Source organism: Ascaphus truei, chromosome 6, assembly GCF_040206685.1.
Source record: "Ascaphus truei isolate aAscTru1 chromosome 6, aAscTru1.hap1, whole genome shotgun sequence".
Lineage (NCBI taxonomy): Eukaryota > Metazoa > Chordata > Amphibia > Anura > Ascaphidae > Ascaphus > Ascaphus truei.
Genome location: NC_134488.1, coordinates 105,839,608 through 105,856,214, shown reverse-complemented (window position 1 = coordinate 105,856,214; position 16,607 = coordinate 105,839,608). Strand labels below are relative to the sequence as shown.

The following is a 16,607-nucleotide window of genomic DNA, read 5'->3' as shown; positions in this document are numbered from 1 at the left end:
CTAACCAGTACTCATTTACATGCCAGGTTTTTAAATATATTTGTGTGAGAAAGCATAAATGGTCTAAAAAGTAAAAAAAAAAAAGGCAAAGTAATGAGGTACACTGTATATGTAATAAAGAAAGCATTATTAAACTAAGTGTGTTTTTTTGTAGAATCACCAACTACAACACCTGCAATAGGAATAGAAACATCATCTTCTCCACTGGTAAGAATGATCAGTAGTAATGGCCGTACATTACAGAAATGTAATCCTCAAGTGCCGACCAGCATTGCATTAGTAAGCATGTGAAACAGTGTAGTAGCTTAAAACAATGAAATGCAATTATTCTGCCATCCTACCGCATGAGAGAGGGTCAGGCTGCACATCCAATGTCTCTGGCGCATCCTTTTCTTTCATCCCGATTCAATATGCTATGAAGACGTTCTTCCTGAGCAAGGGGAAGATGGCTTTACAGAATATGAAATAAATATGGGCCTTTGCATGACACAAACGCACAACGAGGCATATACAGACGAGACCACGAGTATTCTAAAGCTTGCCTTAAACTCAGCCCGGTTACATTCTGGGTATGTGCTGGGTGTAACCTGGCTAGTTTAAGGCAAGTTTAAGGCATTTCTGCATTGACTAATGACCCATAGGATTTACACAGCAGTTGTCCCTGGCAGTCCGATTCAGTTTGAATGGGACTGCCAGGGACCCCCTCTGTTAATCTGATGGGCCATTAATCACTGCAGAAATGCTGTGTCTGGTTTAAGGCAAGTTTAAGGCATGTATCCAGCATGTACCTGGGTGTACCTGGGTCTTTTTGGCGATTACAACTGGTTTGTGTTAGAATAACCGTGGGCACTACAGTACATATGTGTTTGTTTTTATTGCATCTTGTGATATGACTGATATCTGGTGTATGTGTCCATTGTAGGATATATGCAAGACTGGTCAGTACAATGTGGTAACATGCAAGAAGGAAGCTGCTTCTTCAGCGATTTTAGCATCTTGTTAGAATTTTCTTCCTTTTTTACATTAATTACTGTTAACTACCAGATCTGATGGAGTAAAACAAGTTTGCCTAACAAGGCCTAATGGTATCAAACACATGAAAAGGTTTCCTGTTTGACTCAGATGCTAAGATGTGCTCAGAAAGTCTGCACAGTATTAATAGAGACTGCTTGATCCATTGATCCCTGGACATGCAAACATGTGAAACAATGTATTCAGCGCAAATAATTGAGTCACTGAGTTATATATTTCTGTGAGCCTATAGACAGCGCCTTCGTTTGTAATTACAATATGTTCATGCCATATGGTGATTTTGATATACCTCTGTGTATCTATACATAGGATATATGCAAGAATGTACGCTGCCAAGTAGTAACCTGTGAGAAGGAAGGTGCTTCCATAGTGGAAGTTCCTTGGGTGGATCCATGCTGTCCACATTTCGTGTGTGGTAAGTTCATATATAAAGTATACTTTAAAGGCCATTGACCCAATTAAGATTTTTAAATGATCATATCTAGTGGCTTCTATCAATGTCTAGCACTTGATTGCTCTTGTTCCCATTGTAATCCTGAATGAAGTGGACCATCTGAGATGCCAGGAGGATTATACTTTTGTCTTGTCTTAATGTGTAATTTTCTCAAGAAATTTAAATTGACATTCAACTATAATGTAGCATTAATGGGCTTTAAAGAACCAGCACTCAGAGTAAGTTTGCCAAATAAATTCCAAACGTTGATTGAACTAAAGGTAATACGTATATAAATATTTCAATTATTTCTGTTTGCTTTCAGAATGCCAGACTGAATGCAGTCGACCTCCTACTTGTACTGATCGCAGTCAGCCAATAATATCTATTGACCCTGAAACTCAATGCTGTCCAACATACACATGTGGTAAGTACCCACAGAACAGAGGAAGTAGAGTGGATGTGATACACAAAGACCACAGTGAACTCTGCCTAGATTGGTGTAGATTCATAATCACGGGAAAGGGAATCACAGTGTACAGCACAGAACACACTGACTGACAGTGATATCAAATTGAAGTGTTAGCATCTTCATCAGTTGCATTGCAGTATATGATTTACTATTATATACATTTATTTTTAAGAGCCTAATTCTACTACCGTCTAGCTGTGAAGTAACACTGCTATGTTGGCTTTTATATTTCAGATTATTTATTATTAACAGATTATTAATCCCAGTATGTTTTCTTGACAGAGCCCTCTACCACACCAGCATCTGTTACAACTACAAAGGTATGCTTCTATCATCTTGAAATAGTGTTGGACATTAGATATGTAGAAAGAGCATATTCAGAATCATGTTACATCTGTAAACTTGTGAAACTGTGTAATTGGTCTAAACAAATGAAGCAAATCCACGTAATCAACGTTCTGTTTTTGGTGTTCCCATCCTCAAACATGTAGGCTGCCTGATAAATCCTTGGTTGTGTGATACAAAGAGGATTTATCTAGCTACAGAATGTTCATGTTATATATGACTACTGTACTAATATCCTGCGTTTGTGTGTTTTTGTATCTTGTAGGAGATTTGTAAGAATGTAACGTGCCCTATTATGAAATGTGACAAGATAGGTTATACACTGGTAGCCACCCTTGGGTCTGATCCCTGCTGTTCAGAGTATTCGTGTGGTAAGTACAAGTGTGAACAATTTCACCAATTAATATGTAGTAAACAAACCCACAGTTTAGCATGTGAAACATAGCCAGGTGCTTATAAGAATTCTGGAAATCATGTCACACTCGTGAAGAGCTTTACTTCTGCATTTTCTATGTCTATTGATTTATGCCAATGTGCAAATCTAGCACAGTGAGGAAATAAATGACAAGAGAGGAGTCTGATTGCAAAGTGGAGTAGAGAGTAATATAATGCTGCCCCTGGATACATGAGACTGAAGGTTTTATTTCCATCTTATGTATCTTTAACATAAGTTTAATAGGTAATAAGAACAGTAAGCATCAGAGCAGCATAATGATAACATGATGAATGGGCAGTATCAGTCATGTCTACCAACATTGGGTCATATTGATTCATTTTATTTCAAATGAATGGAAGTTACTGCAGTGTTAACAATGTATCACACCTCTTCTACTGCACACTTACAGTCTCCAAAACATCTAGTCAAACAGTCCAAACATATTATTGGGAAGGTCTCTTTTAGGCTTATAGCTGCTGACACCCAACACTAGTTTAGGGTTCTGTTTCTCTGGTGAAAAAGGTTTAAAGGACTTGACGTGTATAGTCATCCTCTATATTATCATACATCCCAGTTTATTTAGTTTATTTCGTGAGATACTGTATTGGAGAAAATGCCGCCTTGCTGATAAACTGCTTCTTATATCCTTATCATGCAGAACTAGTAAATAAACGTAATTAGTACTGTGTGTGTGCAGTTACCTATTTCCCTGTCTTAGGGTGTAGAGCTATCATTGACTAGATTGAAAAGTCCTTGTGTACTAACAACAATAATCTTTCTTTCATATTTCAGTCCCTGAAGAGGAAGTCACTACTGTAAGTTCACAGGAGGTTTGCATGAGGTGTCTTATTAAGGGGAGATGTGAGAGAGTGCGATGTGGGGACATTTATACATTAATGTTATTAAACCTTCTATTCTCCAGTCACTTCTCTTCTCTCTGTTATTCTCTCCTTTTCTAGTTCCTATGTAGTATTTGGTGCCCCACACTCACTCTGTACCTCTCTTGTTTGATTCCCCATTCGTGTTGAAGAATTTCTCCTGATTTTGTTTTCTTGCATAGATCTAAATCCAAATAAAATACTTCATATTCTCTACAATTTGAGGCAGAAACTATCTATTTCATAATAATGCAATGATCCTTGGATTTAATTTCATTGCATCTACATTTTTTAAAAGTCTTGTTTTCATCATTTATTTCACAGATGATGCCAACCACCAGCAAGATCTATACTCAGGTATGTTCCCTTCTAACACAGGCTGTTACAAGAGGTTGAACTCAATAGGAAATTATCATGCATTATCCATTGGTGATATTTTTTTCCAGTTAAAACCTAAAATTGGCATCTCTAGCTATATTACAATATTTAATACATAACAATATTTCAAATGTGCTTTCCCATCAGCTTCTCACAAACATAACGTGATGTAAAATGCAAGTGTATAATAATGATACAGCCTTTGTGTATATTAGCCCAATTAACTGTTCTGTTTTGTCTGTTTCCTGGCCCTTGTAGCCTGGATGTGAATATGTTAAGTGTTCCAGAGATACGACTTGTCGTCCTGGTGAAATGGTTATTGTGAAGTCAAACCCTGCGGATCCTTGCTGTCCCATGTATGAATGTGGTAAGTACAGATACAACAAAGTGTCACATATGCTTTGAGCGCACAGTAAACTGCAAATATATAGTTATAGTTATGGAAATGAACTGTGTCATTAGTGTAAGAGGTTACAAAGAGTCTAAATACATTTATTTTCTGGGTAGAGAGTGCACAATCATTAGTGCCCCAACATACTGTATGAAACACTACAGACAGCATACTGTACAAATCATGTTGACAATGTGGCATATTAGAGAGGTTGCAATCCGAACTGGAGCAAAACTACACTATGGACCATATTTGGCCATCTTCTGCTGAGACACCTTCAGATTCTGGAAGACCCCTTACAGCCCATTCAAGTCAACTGCTTAATAAATATGGGCCAATATCACCACCAGATTTATCAAAGAAGAAAATCCCATTACTCTCAATGGGATATTGTTTCTTTTATATGTTTGTTACACTGTTTTGTTCAATGTCCCCAAGCTTTGGAGTCAGGACACTTTGATAAATAGACTCCTATATTTTATCTGACACTTCTTAATTCCTCATTAGGAAAATGTGTCGATTTTCTTCCTTAAAAAATAGATTATTTCCCTGTAACAGTCTTTTGGGAGCCAGTTGTTAAATGTCCTTAAATTCGCTTTTTCTGTAGATTCACATCAGTATAACAGAATTCAGCATTCTTGTCGTTTGCACACAAAAACAAAACGTTTATTTTGAAAATAATTACTTACATACAAAAATAGTAAGAATGACGATGGTGATGTTTCAAATAGATTGATATTCTTAAGAATAGTTGCACATAGTAACCTTCTTTCTGTTAATATTCTCTTCAGGTATTAACATGTCCTTTTCTCCTCTTCATGGTATTATCAATCTGGCCTGGTCTTTCTTCGTCTGGCCTATCTTCTCTCCATCCTTCCTTCCTAAACTCACTAAGCTCACTGCTGTATTTATCCATAAAGACCCACCCAGTCAGCCATTTTAACCTTTAAGATGTTATATCCCAACATGGTATTCACCTACATTACTGATGTCATATGAACTACTTCTGAACATATAAGTAGTTTCAAACTTACTGAATTGAAAAGTCTTATGCAGCATTTTTCCCAGTTAGGACTTGCAGCTGTTCAACAACTTGAGGCCACGAATTGACATTTTGGGTCAATTCTGTCTGTCAGAATAGATCTGACCTTTCACTTAGAATACTGCACATGTAACAATAACTGAATATACAATCAGATAATATATAGATATGAAGGAAAGTCCAGACTATTATACTGTATACTTTAACATTCTGCCTTTGATAACAGATTCATTCATTACAATATAATTATTGCTAAATTGGATTTCTTACACCAGTATATGAAGCTAATATCACAGAAACTTCTCCAATAATATGACTGTATTTGTACCCCCAAAACCACATCAATCTCTCTCCAGGGAAGGTCTGGTTAACCACATCTTGATAGTCTGAGTTTTACATTTTAATAATATACTCAACTTCCTTCCTTTTCACGCAGTAGTTTGTTTTACGAAACAGTACCCTGTACACTGTACTAATTGCTAGATGTTACTGTATTATTGCGCATAATTTAAGACAAAACTGATTTTTGTGAAATATGGAAAAGGTGTTTTTTCTCTCTTCATCGGCAAACATTGTGTTTTTGCCACTTCCCCAGTCATGGTTCTGTACACCTTTTCCTTATTGGATTATAATAGGCCCATACTGTTCCTTCCACTGTAATAAAGGATTTCCATTACTACTTAATAATGCAAATACAAAGACTTGCATCTATCTAAACTGGACTGCTCCCTATACTCTCCTCTCCACTCTCCCACTGAAATTGGACATGCATACTGTACAATAAGCATTCCATAAGATTCATTGTTTTCTTAACACTAATGAGTATTCTGTGGGTTTGTTACCATTGTGAGATAAAGGAAAGACAGTGGGCCGTAATTACCAAGCAAAGCTCTGCCATAAGATGCCTTCTAGTGCCAGAGGACACCTTACCGCCCATGAACCCAAAAGGCATGTAAGGTATCTTATGGCACTGCTTAGTAAATTTGGGCCAATGTCACTTTGGTATTACTTTTTGTTACCTGTTCTGTGTGCTAAATGTTGGAGGGTATGGAAGAAGGTGTAGAATTGAAGTGTGTGGAATAAGATTTTAGAATGGGAGGTTATGGAAGAAGGTACAGTATAGATGGATCATCTAGGCTTGATATAAACAACTGTACATAATATGATGGAGATAACCAGAGTGAAACCATATACTACTAAACAGTACTCCTTTACATGCCAGACTTTTAAATATATTTGTGTGAGAAAGCAGAAATGGTCTAAAAAATTCAAAAAAAGGCAAAGTAATGAGGTACACTGAATATGTAATAAATAAAGCATTATTAAACTAAGTGTGTTTTTGTTTATTGTTCTAGAATCAGTACTAACCACAACACCTGCAATAGGGACAGAAACATCAACTTCCCCACTGGTAAGAATAATCAGTAACACAGTGGTGAATGTACGTGTACATTACAGAAATGTAGTAATCAAGTAGCGATTAGTATGTCATCAGTAAGCATGTGAAACACTGTAATAGTTTATAACAATTAAATACAATTATTCTGTCATCGTAACATGTATCCATACAGGATCAGGTTGCAGAGCGAATATCTCTGGCACATGCCTTTCTTTCATCCCTATTCAATATGCTATAAAGATGTTTTCACCATGATCGGGAAGAATGAAGCTAGAATCTTTCTGAGCAAGGGGAAGATGGCTTTACAGATTTACTGCATAGGGGCCTCTGTGTAACACACACACAAAGAGACATGTAAATATGTGTTTGTTGTTATGACTTTTTGTGATACGGATGATATCTGATCGAGATTGTGTGTCCATTGTAGGAGATATGCAAGAATGTTCAGTGTTATCCGGTAACATGTGAGAAGGAAGGTGCTTTTCCAGTGGGTGTCACTGGGACAGATCCTTGCTGTCCAGAATTTGACTGTGGTAAGAGCATATATAAACCATTTCACTGTTTGGCTATACAGCACTTGGACGCACCAGCATTGAGAGATGTGCCCCCATTTTGTCTGTGGCTTGGGGGTAATAGTAATAGGTACTCAGTTTCCAGGCTTCACAATAAGCAATATCACAAAGACCTGACATGAGCTTATATTATATCATATGATTCTATCACTGATGTTATTGTCTACTCAGTATAATAATCACATTTAGGTGTGATGATATGCTGTAGTCAAAAGTTGTTATATTAATGACATTTTGTTCTGGCCTTTTCTTCTTCTTCTTACAGAGTGTCAGCAAACATGCAGCCCAGCTCCTTTTTGTGGCATTGGGGTCAAACCAGACATGTCTCTAGATCCAGAAACTCAATGCTGTCCAACCTACAAATGCCGTAAGTATCCAGCCACCTGAACAAAAACAGCAAGAGTGAGGTGTGAACACCGCATGGTCACACTGAAATCTGACTAGAATAGAGCATGAACATTTTGGGAGGATCAAAATCTGTCTGCATTATGCAAATGGCTAAAAACCATTGATAGGTTCTAAATTGTATCTGTTACGTGCATAACGAAGACCTCATTTCATTACTAAGATTGCACAAAATATGTTCTGGTTTACATTTAAACTCTACTTTTACTCTTAATTACGCTTAATTTTTCATAGAATTTACAAATGTTTAAATACCTTCTCAAATGAAATCAATGAGTTTATGCTGCTACGTTTTTGAATATTTTCTGTCATTGAAATGTTTTTGAAAAATAAGGAAAAATCTTTGATTGCAAAATGTTGCGAGTGTTACAGGGTCAGGTTCACCTGATTCCCAAGTGTCAGTGAACTCTTCAGACATTTAGATATTTGTTCCCTTGGTGCTTTAGATGTTTCAGTCACTTCAAAAAGACCATAGTGCCCTAACACCAATGTATTTACTCTCATGTTTCAGGTAATGAAGGAAAACCTGTTACCACAGTAAGTTCATGATTATAACATGAATAAATAAGATGTCCTTTTTATCTTTATTTAATGCTCTGGTTTAATTTAACCATTTCTCTTGCAAACCCCTCCTTGGACTTTTATATCCAATTCCCCCCTACCTCACTTATGTCTCTTATTCTTGCATTATTTAACATTGAGGGCCATGTCTAGTAAGTGGTGATTTGTAAGCAGTGAAATCACTTTGCAGGCCATTTAAGTAAATGTATTGTTAGATCAAGTTGGCAACACCAGATGTTAAAGGCCTTAAACTCTTAAACTTGTTTGTCATTGAACTGGCATCCCTTTGTCAGTACTAGACAGTTACATAGTAAGGGTAAGCAACTTACAATTCTAAGCTATCTACTGCAGCGAAAAGTATTAAGAAAGTTAATATTGCATACAGTACATAAATACTTAGGAAGTTATTTTGGCGCAGAGCAACAATGTTTAGTTTAGTTTGGCATTATATTTAGTACACCTGTTTATTAAATACCTTTACATCTTGTTAATTGTTCCTATTTAACTTCTCTTCACAGCCTTCTGTCATCGTCACCACAACTCAGGTACTGTATATGATAGAGGAGAGGGGGCCAGCTCCTGTCCTCAAGAGGCACCAACAGGCCAGGCATTATGGATATCCCTGCATCAACACAGGTGGCTCAATCAGTGGCTCAGTCATGATTGAGCCACCTGTGCTGAAGCAGGGATGTCCATGATACCTGGCCTGCTGGTGGCCATTAAGGACTGGAGTTTGCCACCCCTGTGGTAGAGGCTGATTACACGGCTGTGATGTACTACTCAACATGAAATTATGGGGCATAGTCATGAATCCAGACACTATTTTTAAGTCTATTTTATGAATCAAGTCCTTTTGTGCCAACTTTAGCTCTAGCTAAACAGGCATCTCCATTCATGTATATAGAATATTGCCCATGTTAATATTTCCGAGGGTTCCTAACTTATAAATCTGAAGTCATTTTGATTAAAGTTTGTGGATCCTCTTTCTACTACTCTTGAAAAACTAAAAAAACAGGACTTGATAAATATGTCCTGTTGTCATAGATCCAGTTTGCAACTGCAGTTTACCAAATGTGCCCTATTTGAAAGCTGTAATATAACATGGTATATAATAGAAATAATGATCTATATCAGCTGTGGCCAACTTCAGTCTTCAAGGGCCACCAACAGGTCAGGTTTTAGGATATCCCTGCTTCAGCACAGGTGGCTCAATCAGTCTCTGCTTCAGCACAGGTGGCACAATCATTCCCTGCTTCAGCACAGGTTGCTCGAGCCACTGATTGGGCCACCTGTGCTGAAGCAGGGATATCCTGTTGGTGGCCCTTGAAGGCTGAAGTTGGCCACCCCTGATCTATGTGTTCCCTGGCACTGAGTTTCGAGTTTCTCACAACCACAAGCACGCACCAAGCACTGCTCTGCTTACCTTGACACAGCCTTCACCACTCACTAGCAGTTCTCATATCAGCAGTTTCCTCGCACTGGACCATCAGTGGACGGATGGGAAACCTTTATCTTTCGTTGACTAGATGCAGAAATAAAGCTCAGTTTCCCCACGGGTATTAAACCCTTAATTTCCCGATACTCACCGTTCCCTCCTTTATTTTTCTCCTTTACTGCCGATTCCTCCCAGGCTTATTATGCATTACCCAGGATAATAATGTTGAGTTGGTGATGCTCATATAAACTATTTCAAGATCATGATATTTGCAACTGATAGAAACTTAGTGAAACCGGATTTCATAATAGGGCAAAGATTGTTCTTTTGTGTTGAAGTTGTATTTAAAATGCCTCTGTTCTTCACCAAGTTATGTCTCCACTTATTCCGCAGCCAACTACCACCGGGGAAACACAGAGGACCACTGGTTCTATTGTCAGTTCTACCAAGGTATGATGGCCAGTAACCCTGTAAAGCAGTGGTTCTTAACCTTTTTGAACCTACGGACTCCTAGATCCTGATTTTTTTAACTTTCGAACCCCCACACTATGAAATAATATATTTATTGTATTATATACATTATTATAAATCATTTATTGTTGGGTTTTTTTGCGCTGACCCCCTGGAGCTGCTCCACGAACCCCCGGAGAGTCCATGGACCACAGGTTAAGAACCCCTGATGTAAAGGCATTAAAATGGGACGTTGTGTTTAATACTTCAATGTTTAGTAATAAATGTAAGGGGTCGTTGCAGTCTCCTTGCTGCAAACAGCAATGCATTTGTTTGGTATCATTAAAAAATCTTGTGCTGTTGTTTAGTTTCTCCAGTATTGCACCTGTTTTACATCAAGTAGACTTCAATAAATAGCTCTTCTTATGTACCTGAATAGACTACACTTTAATATGCAAGTAAAGCATTATGCATATCCGTGTGTATCTTGCAAAGATTTTTTGGTTTATAGTAAAATCAATGGGTAGTCTGTCTGTAGCTTAACAGTATTGCTGTGTAATCAAGTCTTCTATGACTTCCATTTTCTACAGCCTAATTGTAGAGATGTGATATGCAGCAACAAGAAACCCTGCAAGGATAACGAAAGAGTGATTGTGAAGCCAAACCCATTGAATCCCTGCTGTCCATTGTACGAGTGCGGTAAGTTTGGGGAGGGGAGGATGTCAGAGTAGCCAACAAGTGGTTTTGCTCTATTACTGCGGAAGTTTAATTGCTCATGCAAATAGCAATAAACCAGCACCAGTAGGGTGACATGCTGGTGAGATGCCAGTCCTATCCATAGAAGAACATAGCACAGGAAAGCAAACTGTGACTTTGATAAACAGGCCACATAATAAAAGAGCAAGGATAAATAAAGGAGAATAGTTATTTTGTTTCAGCTTTCTGACCCATGGTTGGTACGGTATGTTATGTTTTGTGCTCACTACGTCTTTGCCGCCCATTTATTCATGAATTCAGCGATCAACTCATTTAAAACAATATCTAACTGTGCATCCTTCTGCAACTAGTGTATATTTTGCATCTATTTCTGATACTAGTAGCAAGTGTAACAAGATGTCCTCCTTTTGTAGAATGTACATGCAAGACAGTGCCGGCGTGCAGCAGTGATGAGCGGCTGGTGGCAGTGCAACAGAACAACCAATGCTGTCCCAGGCTGAAATGTGGTATGTGTCAAATGGAGCTTACCAATTGGACATCTGATTTGTTGATTGAAAATTAATGGGCGTCACTGTATGTAATTTGCATTCGGATATACTTTACATTTCTAACATAGAATGATCATTTTACATGTATTCTGAATAGACCTAAATTATGTGTGTTTATAACTACTGTAGTTCACCTGGAGAAGCCTGGGTTTTCAAGTGAACCATTCCTTCTGTTTATTCACAGGGTATTTAATTGTGGGGGTTTTAACACTTCTTTAAACTTTGATAGTTTTTGTAAGAATCTTCAGTTCTATTTAATGGTTTTAAACTATACCCTCCTATCACGGAAATCGCACCCTCATGATAAGTCCGATGATGACAGCAGCTGTAACAAGCCTCTGACTATCTTTCACTGAAGTCACCAGTGTATGCATATCAAGTACTCAAAATGAAAAGACTACTTAGTGCTGCCATTTATGTGGGCAACTGTTTGTTTTTCCTTTTCAGAGAGGAAAAGGGATGAATGCAACCCAGTCCCCAAAGAAGTACAGCTGACATCTGGAAAATGCAGCGCTTCAGTAAGTATTATCAGCAACATCGATCAACCAGCGACAACTAGGGCTAAAGATGATGAACAAGTCATCACTTCTCAACTTCCCTGTTGCCCAATGCTACTGTTTTACCATCTTGGAGATGGTTGTAAATCGTTCTGTCTAAGGGTATTATGTATAAGTTTACATTACTCTTATGTATTTAATATATAGTGCCAGCATACACATCACAGTATCAGGTGAAGCATTGCATTTTCCCAACAATGTCCTTATTTTTGGTACTTTCTTGTGCAATATAAAAAAACACCTGTATTTGTGCCCTACTCTTTTCAGGCACATAACCCGAGCTTACAATTTACTGCATTAATTTGTTGAATTATAATCACATTACTTGACCTGTAGGATCCTGGTTCGTCAACTCCTGAAATACAATGGTTAATTATACAAATACACCTTAAACAGTCCATTAAATTCACTGCTTTAGTATTGGAGGGTGCAGAAAGGTGCAGCAGAACAATGTGCCACTACATCATTTGGCATATTAATACACTCTGTATTTGTTTATATGAGGGCTAACACTATCTGAAAAAGTTGTGATGCTACTGTATTACTGTGGAATATAATCTTGGATCACATATGGCAAGTCCTAATTTTAAGAGAGAAATCCCCTATTATCAGATACAGTAAGATACACTCGCTGAACATATTATACATCAGAATCCTGAAAACCTGAACTGTTAGTAGCTCTTGCGACTGGAGTTGGCCACCCCTGATCTAACGTCTGCATGTCATTGCTTTGTCTTCAGGTGATACTGCAAGTGTGCAGCGGATATTGTCAGTCCAGCACAGAATACAGCAGTCTCTGGGAGCCTGTGTCTCAATGCCGATGCTGTTCTGTGACGACAACTCGCCCAAAGAACTTTGAGCTGCCCTGCTTGGATGGCACGAGAGCTCGTCTGACTGTGCAGGAAGCTCTGCAGTGCGGGTGCAACCGTTGCTCAGGCTCTGAGGAGGAAGGAAGCGGGGAACAAAGTGGTGACGGAAGCGGGGAAGGAAGCGAGGACGAAGCCAGTGGAGATCAGATGTGGACAACCTTTGAGGAAAGCAACAAGAATTAAGATATGATGATATTCTTAATGTATAAGGATGTCAACAAATTAACGGCTTCCTACTCCATATATAACTGAAATGCAATTCTGCTATGATTTCCTGATTAAAGGACATTCATTTGCAACTTGTGTCTCTTATTTCCACACTCATGCTGGTGCACTGAGGTAGTCTCGGTATACACAATGTGTCACAATGGCAGCTACACACATTGCCAAGCCCTTTGAACGTCTTTCTCCATACCGGGATTGTAGAGCATTATAGTGCAGTCTAGGTAAAATAAACTAATAGCTGTGATTATTTTTTTTTTTTTTATAACTTAAGTTTTTATTGAGTTTTACATACATAGTATATAACATTCCATAGTCAGAGTTCTTACTCAGAGGTCAACCATAATAACCCATCAAATAATATGGTGTAAGGTCAGGGGTTAAAGGTAAATTTGTGTGTCGTCAGCATAGAGGTGATATTTAAACCCAAAAGGTGTGATTAGGTCACCTAGAGAGAGTGTGTAAAGAGAAAATAGAAGGGGTCCCAGGACAGAGCCCTGGGGTACCCCCAGAGAGAGATCAATAGAGGAGGAGGATAAAGTCACCCTTAAAGTCCAAATAACAATGAGTAGACTACAGTATGTACCGGTATTTAGTCTACTCATTGTTATTTGGACTTTAGGGGTGATCATACAGTACATTTTCTCACTTACAAACACCTCACAGACGCTCTTTACACCAGCATCTACAGTAGGTAGAAGTGTCTGTAACATCTGGTTTGGTTATTTTATCAGTTTGTCCAACATTATTTTATCGTTACTGTTACTATTAAAGTTTGATTTTAATTATCACATCATTACATTAGAATCAGGAGTGCTACAATGGGGGCCTTCTTTCCTACCCTTATTCGCTTATAAGGTTTTGTTCATATACTTATTTAATATATTACATTGTTAAAAAATATACCTATACAGACACATACATTTATAAAACTGTAGAAAAATCAGTGACATATTTATATAATTTTTTTTTATTGCTTTCAGTTAGACATTATTAACAACTACCCCCCCTAGATGTTAATAGTATTTTCCTGCCTCTTTATGCATTGTAAAATTTTAACACAGTAATACCTTTGATGCTGATGGGGCCAGTAATGTATTCTCAGACAGTGATAGGTATTAAACTGAATACACATTTTCTTACTCAATACAAGTTGCATAAGGACAGACAGAAACTTGCTGCTCAGTAGCTCGCATGTATAATCCCCTCATAGCTTTGAGCTTCTGGCTGCCCAGAGGATCTTCAGAAGATTGGGATTTTCAGAGCAGATTACAGGTTGAACTGTATTTGATTCCTTAATCCATCCACACAGATCGGTCTGCTCTCTGTAAAGTCTGTCTATCAAGGGTGTCCTTCCTGCTGATTAATGATACAGAGGAAGATTTCCTATCCTAAGCTCTGAGGCATTTGTTTTTTCTTCGACAAATGTTGATTATAATTGTCATCCCTTCATAAATCAGGTCTCTTCCTTCGTTTATAAATCTGTTCACATTCATCTGTTCACAGTGGCATATATATGCAGATGGGATTCTCATGCTCACACAGATCCTGGGTCTCTGGGAAGTGGAATCCCCATAAAAATAACCCCTTTAACATGACCATAGCAGTATGGACATGACTGATCTACTAGGGTGAAATTCAAAGGCAAACACGTCAAAAGCCTGTACAATAAATGGGAGAAGAGGGTAGTTTTTTTGACCTGGGTTTTATACCCTTTCCAGACACCTGTTAATCATTCATATCAATATAAAGTACAAATAGTGCAAGAATAACATGCACTCACCAATGCTTCAACTTTTAATGTAATCCAATCAATGTTTTGGCCCAAGCAGGTCCTTTGTCAAAGTTGTGGGTTTTTGTGCTTAGTGGTTTACTATGCACTCCTCTATTGCATCACTATTTGGTTGGATTGTGTCCATCTTTTGTGAACTTTGTCAATATAAAGTGCTATTAGGGAAGTGGCCAAACCTCAAATCATTAATTTTTTTTTAAATACAACCCCAGTGAACTATTAGTTTTTTACTAACAAACTTATATAGTGGATTTATTTCACGAAAACCTCCCGCCCTGTCAATTATCTAGGCCAGGGGTGGCCAACTCCGGTCTTCAAGGGCCACCAACAGGTCAGGTTTTAAGACTATATCCCTGCTTCAGTACAGGAAGCTCAATCACCTGTGCTGAAGCAGGGATATCCTTAATACCTGGCCTGTTGATGGCTCTTCAGTACTGGAGCAGGCCACCCCTGATCTAGGCTTACACATTGTATAAATATATCTAAAGTGTAATGTAAATAGCCACTTTGACCACTAAGGGGAGACACCTGTGCAGAAGTTCTTCAGTCTCCCCGGTCTCTTCTGCCAACATAAACACAAAGTGCTTTTTACCCAATGTGAATTTTCCATATGAAAGCGGATGCAGTGAGATTAAATAGAATAAAAATAAAGATTCAGCACAGTGTCAAAAAAGGACAAAGGTCAGTGCATGTGACCACACTGCAGGGGATTTGATTTGCAAGAGACCAAAGAATAGAGAAACTCCAAATACACTAACACATACATTTGCAATTACTGAGGGACATACCGTACAGAATGTATTAATGCAGCAATCTGCCCCCTTTCCTTGCATTGATATACTGCGCTATTTTTACCTTGGGGAACACCCCGGTTGCCAAGACACTTATCGGTTTAGTTGCCAGTGTTACTTGCTGGACCTGTAAATGGTGGTCCAATAGGAAGCCGTAGCATCACCCCTCTGATGACGTTGCATTTCGGGAGACGCAGGGGACAAGACTTTTCTACATTTCATAACATTATTATAACTCTTTATTTGTATCTCGGGTTTGTCCCCCTCAATCCTACAGCATCGCACAGTATTGCTCAATATTGTCTGATTTGGACGCTCTGGACATTGTACATACGCTGACTGCCTTTGCTTGGGTTCTTTCTGCTGATAAACTTGGATCCGCAGGATATACTGTATGCGCTAGCCTTTTTTGCCTAATTATTAGTGGATCGGTGCTGGCCTGTCACTATTGACCAGCTTATTGTTTGCTGTGGCCTGAGTTTTGATCTCACTGTGCACGGTCTGCTTATGGCTCTTCCAGATACATAGGAGGCTTTTTTTCTCAAGGTTTAAGAGAAGTACCATTGATCCCTTGATCTCTGGGAACGGGCCTGAAGAAGGGGCTCACCCCCCAAAATGTTGCCCCCCTTAACTCCTTCCCCCCTCTTCCTTCTCTGTTTTGAACCCCCACCTTCCCTTACCCTGTTCTCTCCCTCTCCTTATACTGCATTCCCTCAATATGCTTATGTGTACACACACAATTTCATTTTAAAATCTGATTTGGCATATTCCGTGACTATCCTGTTCTTATTGAGTGCTGGGAACTTCCCTATATATCTGTGGAGGGTCCCTCCATGTTCCCGCAGCACCACCATACTGCTTGCATGTTCTCATATTTCATTC

At 38.5% G+C, this 16,607-nt stretch overlaps 1 protein-coding gene across 7 annotated transcripts in view; it reads left to right on the top strand.

The window, feature by feature from the left end:
• The window catches only part of LOC142497578 (uncharacterized), an 80,457-nt gene extending 67,238 nt beyond the window's left edge, over window positions 1-13,219 (top strand). For 6 of the 7 annotated variants that reach the window (XM_075605577.1, XM_075605578.1, XM_075605582.1 and 3 more), the window contains 18 exons: window positions 155-207; window positions 1,342-1,447; window positions 1,791-1,892; window positions 2,220-2,257; window positions 2,548-2,653; window positions 3,511-3,533; window positions 3,921-3,953; window positions 4,233-4,341; window positions 6,763-6,818; window positions 7,234-7,339; window positions 7,644-7,745; window positions 8,295-8,320; window positions 8,863-8,889; window positions 10,173-10,229; window positions 10,820-10,928; window positions 11,360-11,452; window positions 11,942-12,012; window positions 12,792-13,219. In XM_075605577.1, the coding sequence (XP_075461692.1) occupies window positions 155-207; window positions 1,342-1,447; window positions 1,791-1,892; window positions 2,220-2,257; window positions 2,548-2,653; window positions 3,511-3,533; window positions 3,921-3,953; window positions 4,233-4,341; window positions 6,763-6,818; window positions 7,234-7,339; window positions 7,644-7,745; window positions 8,295-8,320; window positions 8,863-8,889; window positions 10,173-10,229; window positions 10,820-10,928; window positions 11,360-11,452; window positions 11,942-12,012; window positions 12,792-13,103 (1,529 nt within the window). In that variant the 3' untranslated portion in view covers window positions 13,104-13,219. The remainder of the gene's footprint in view (window positions 1-154; window positions 208-1,341; window positions 1,448-1,790; window positions 1,893-2,219; window positions 2,258-2,547; window positions 2,654-3,510; window positions 3,534-3,920; window positions 3,954-4,232; window positions 4,342-6,762; window positions 6,819-7,233; window positions 7,340-7,643; window positions 7,746-8,294; window positions 8,321-8,862; window positions 8,890-10,172; window positions 10,230-10,819; window positions 10,929-11,359; window positions 11,453-11,941; window positions 12,013-12,791) is intronic. The other variant, XM_075605581.1, reaches the window with a different exon arrangement.
• Window positions 13,220-16,607: the final 3,388 nt, after the last annotated feature.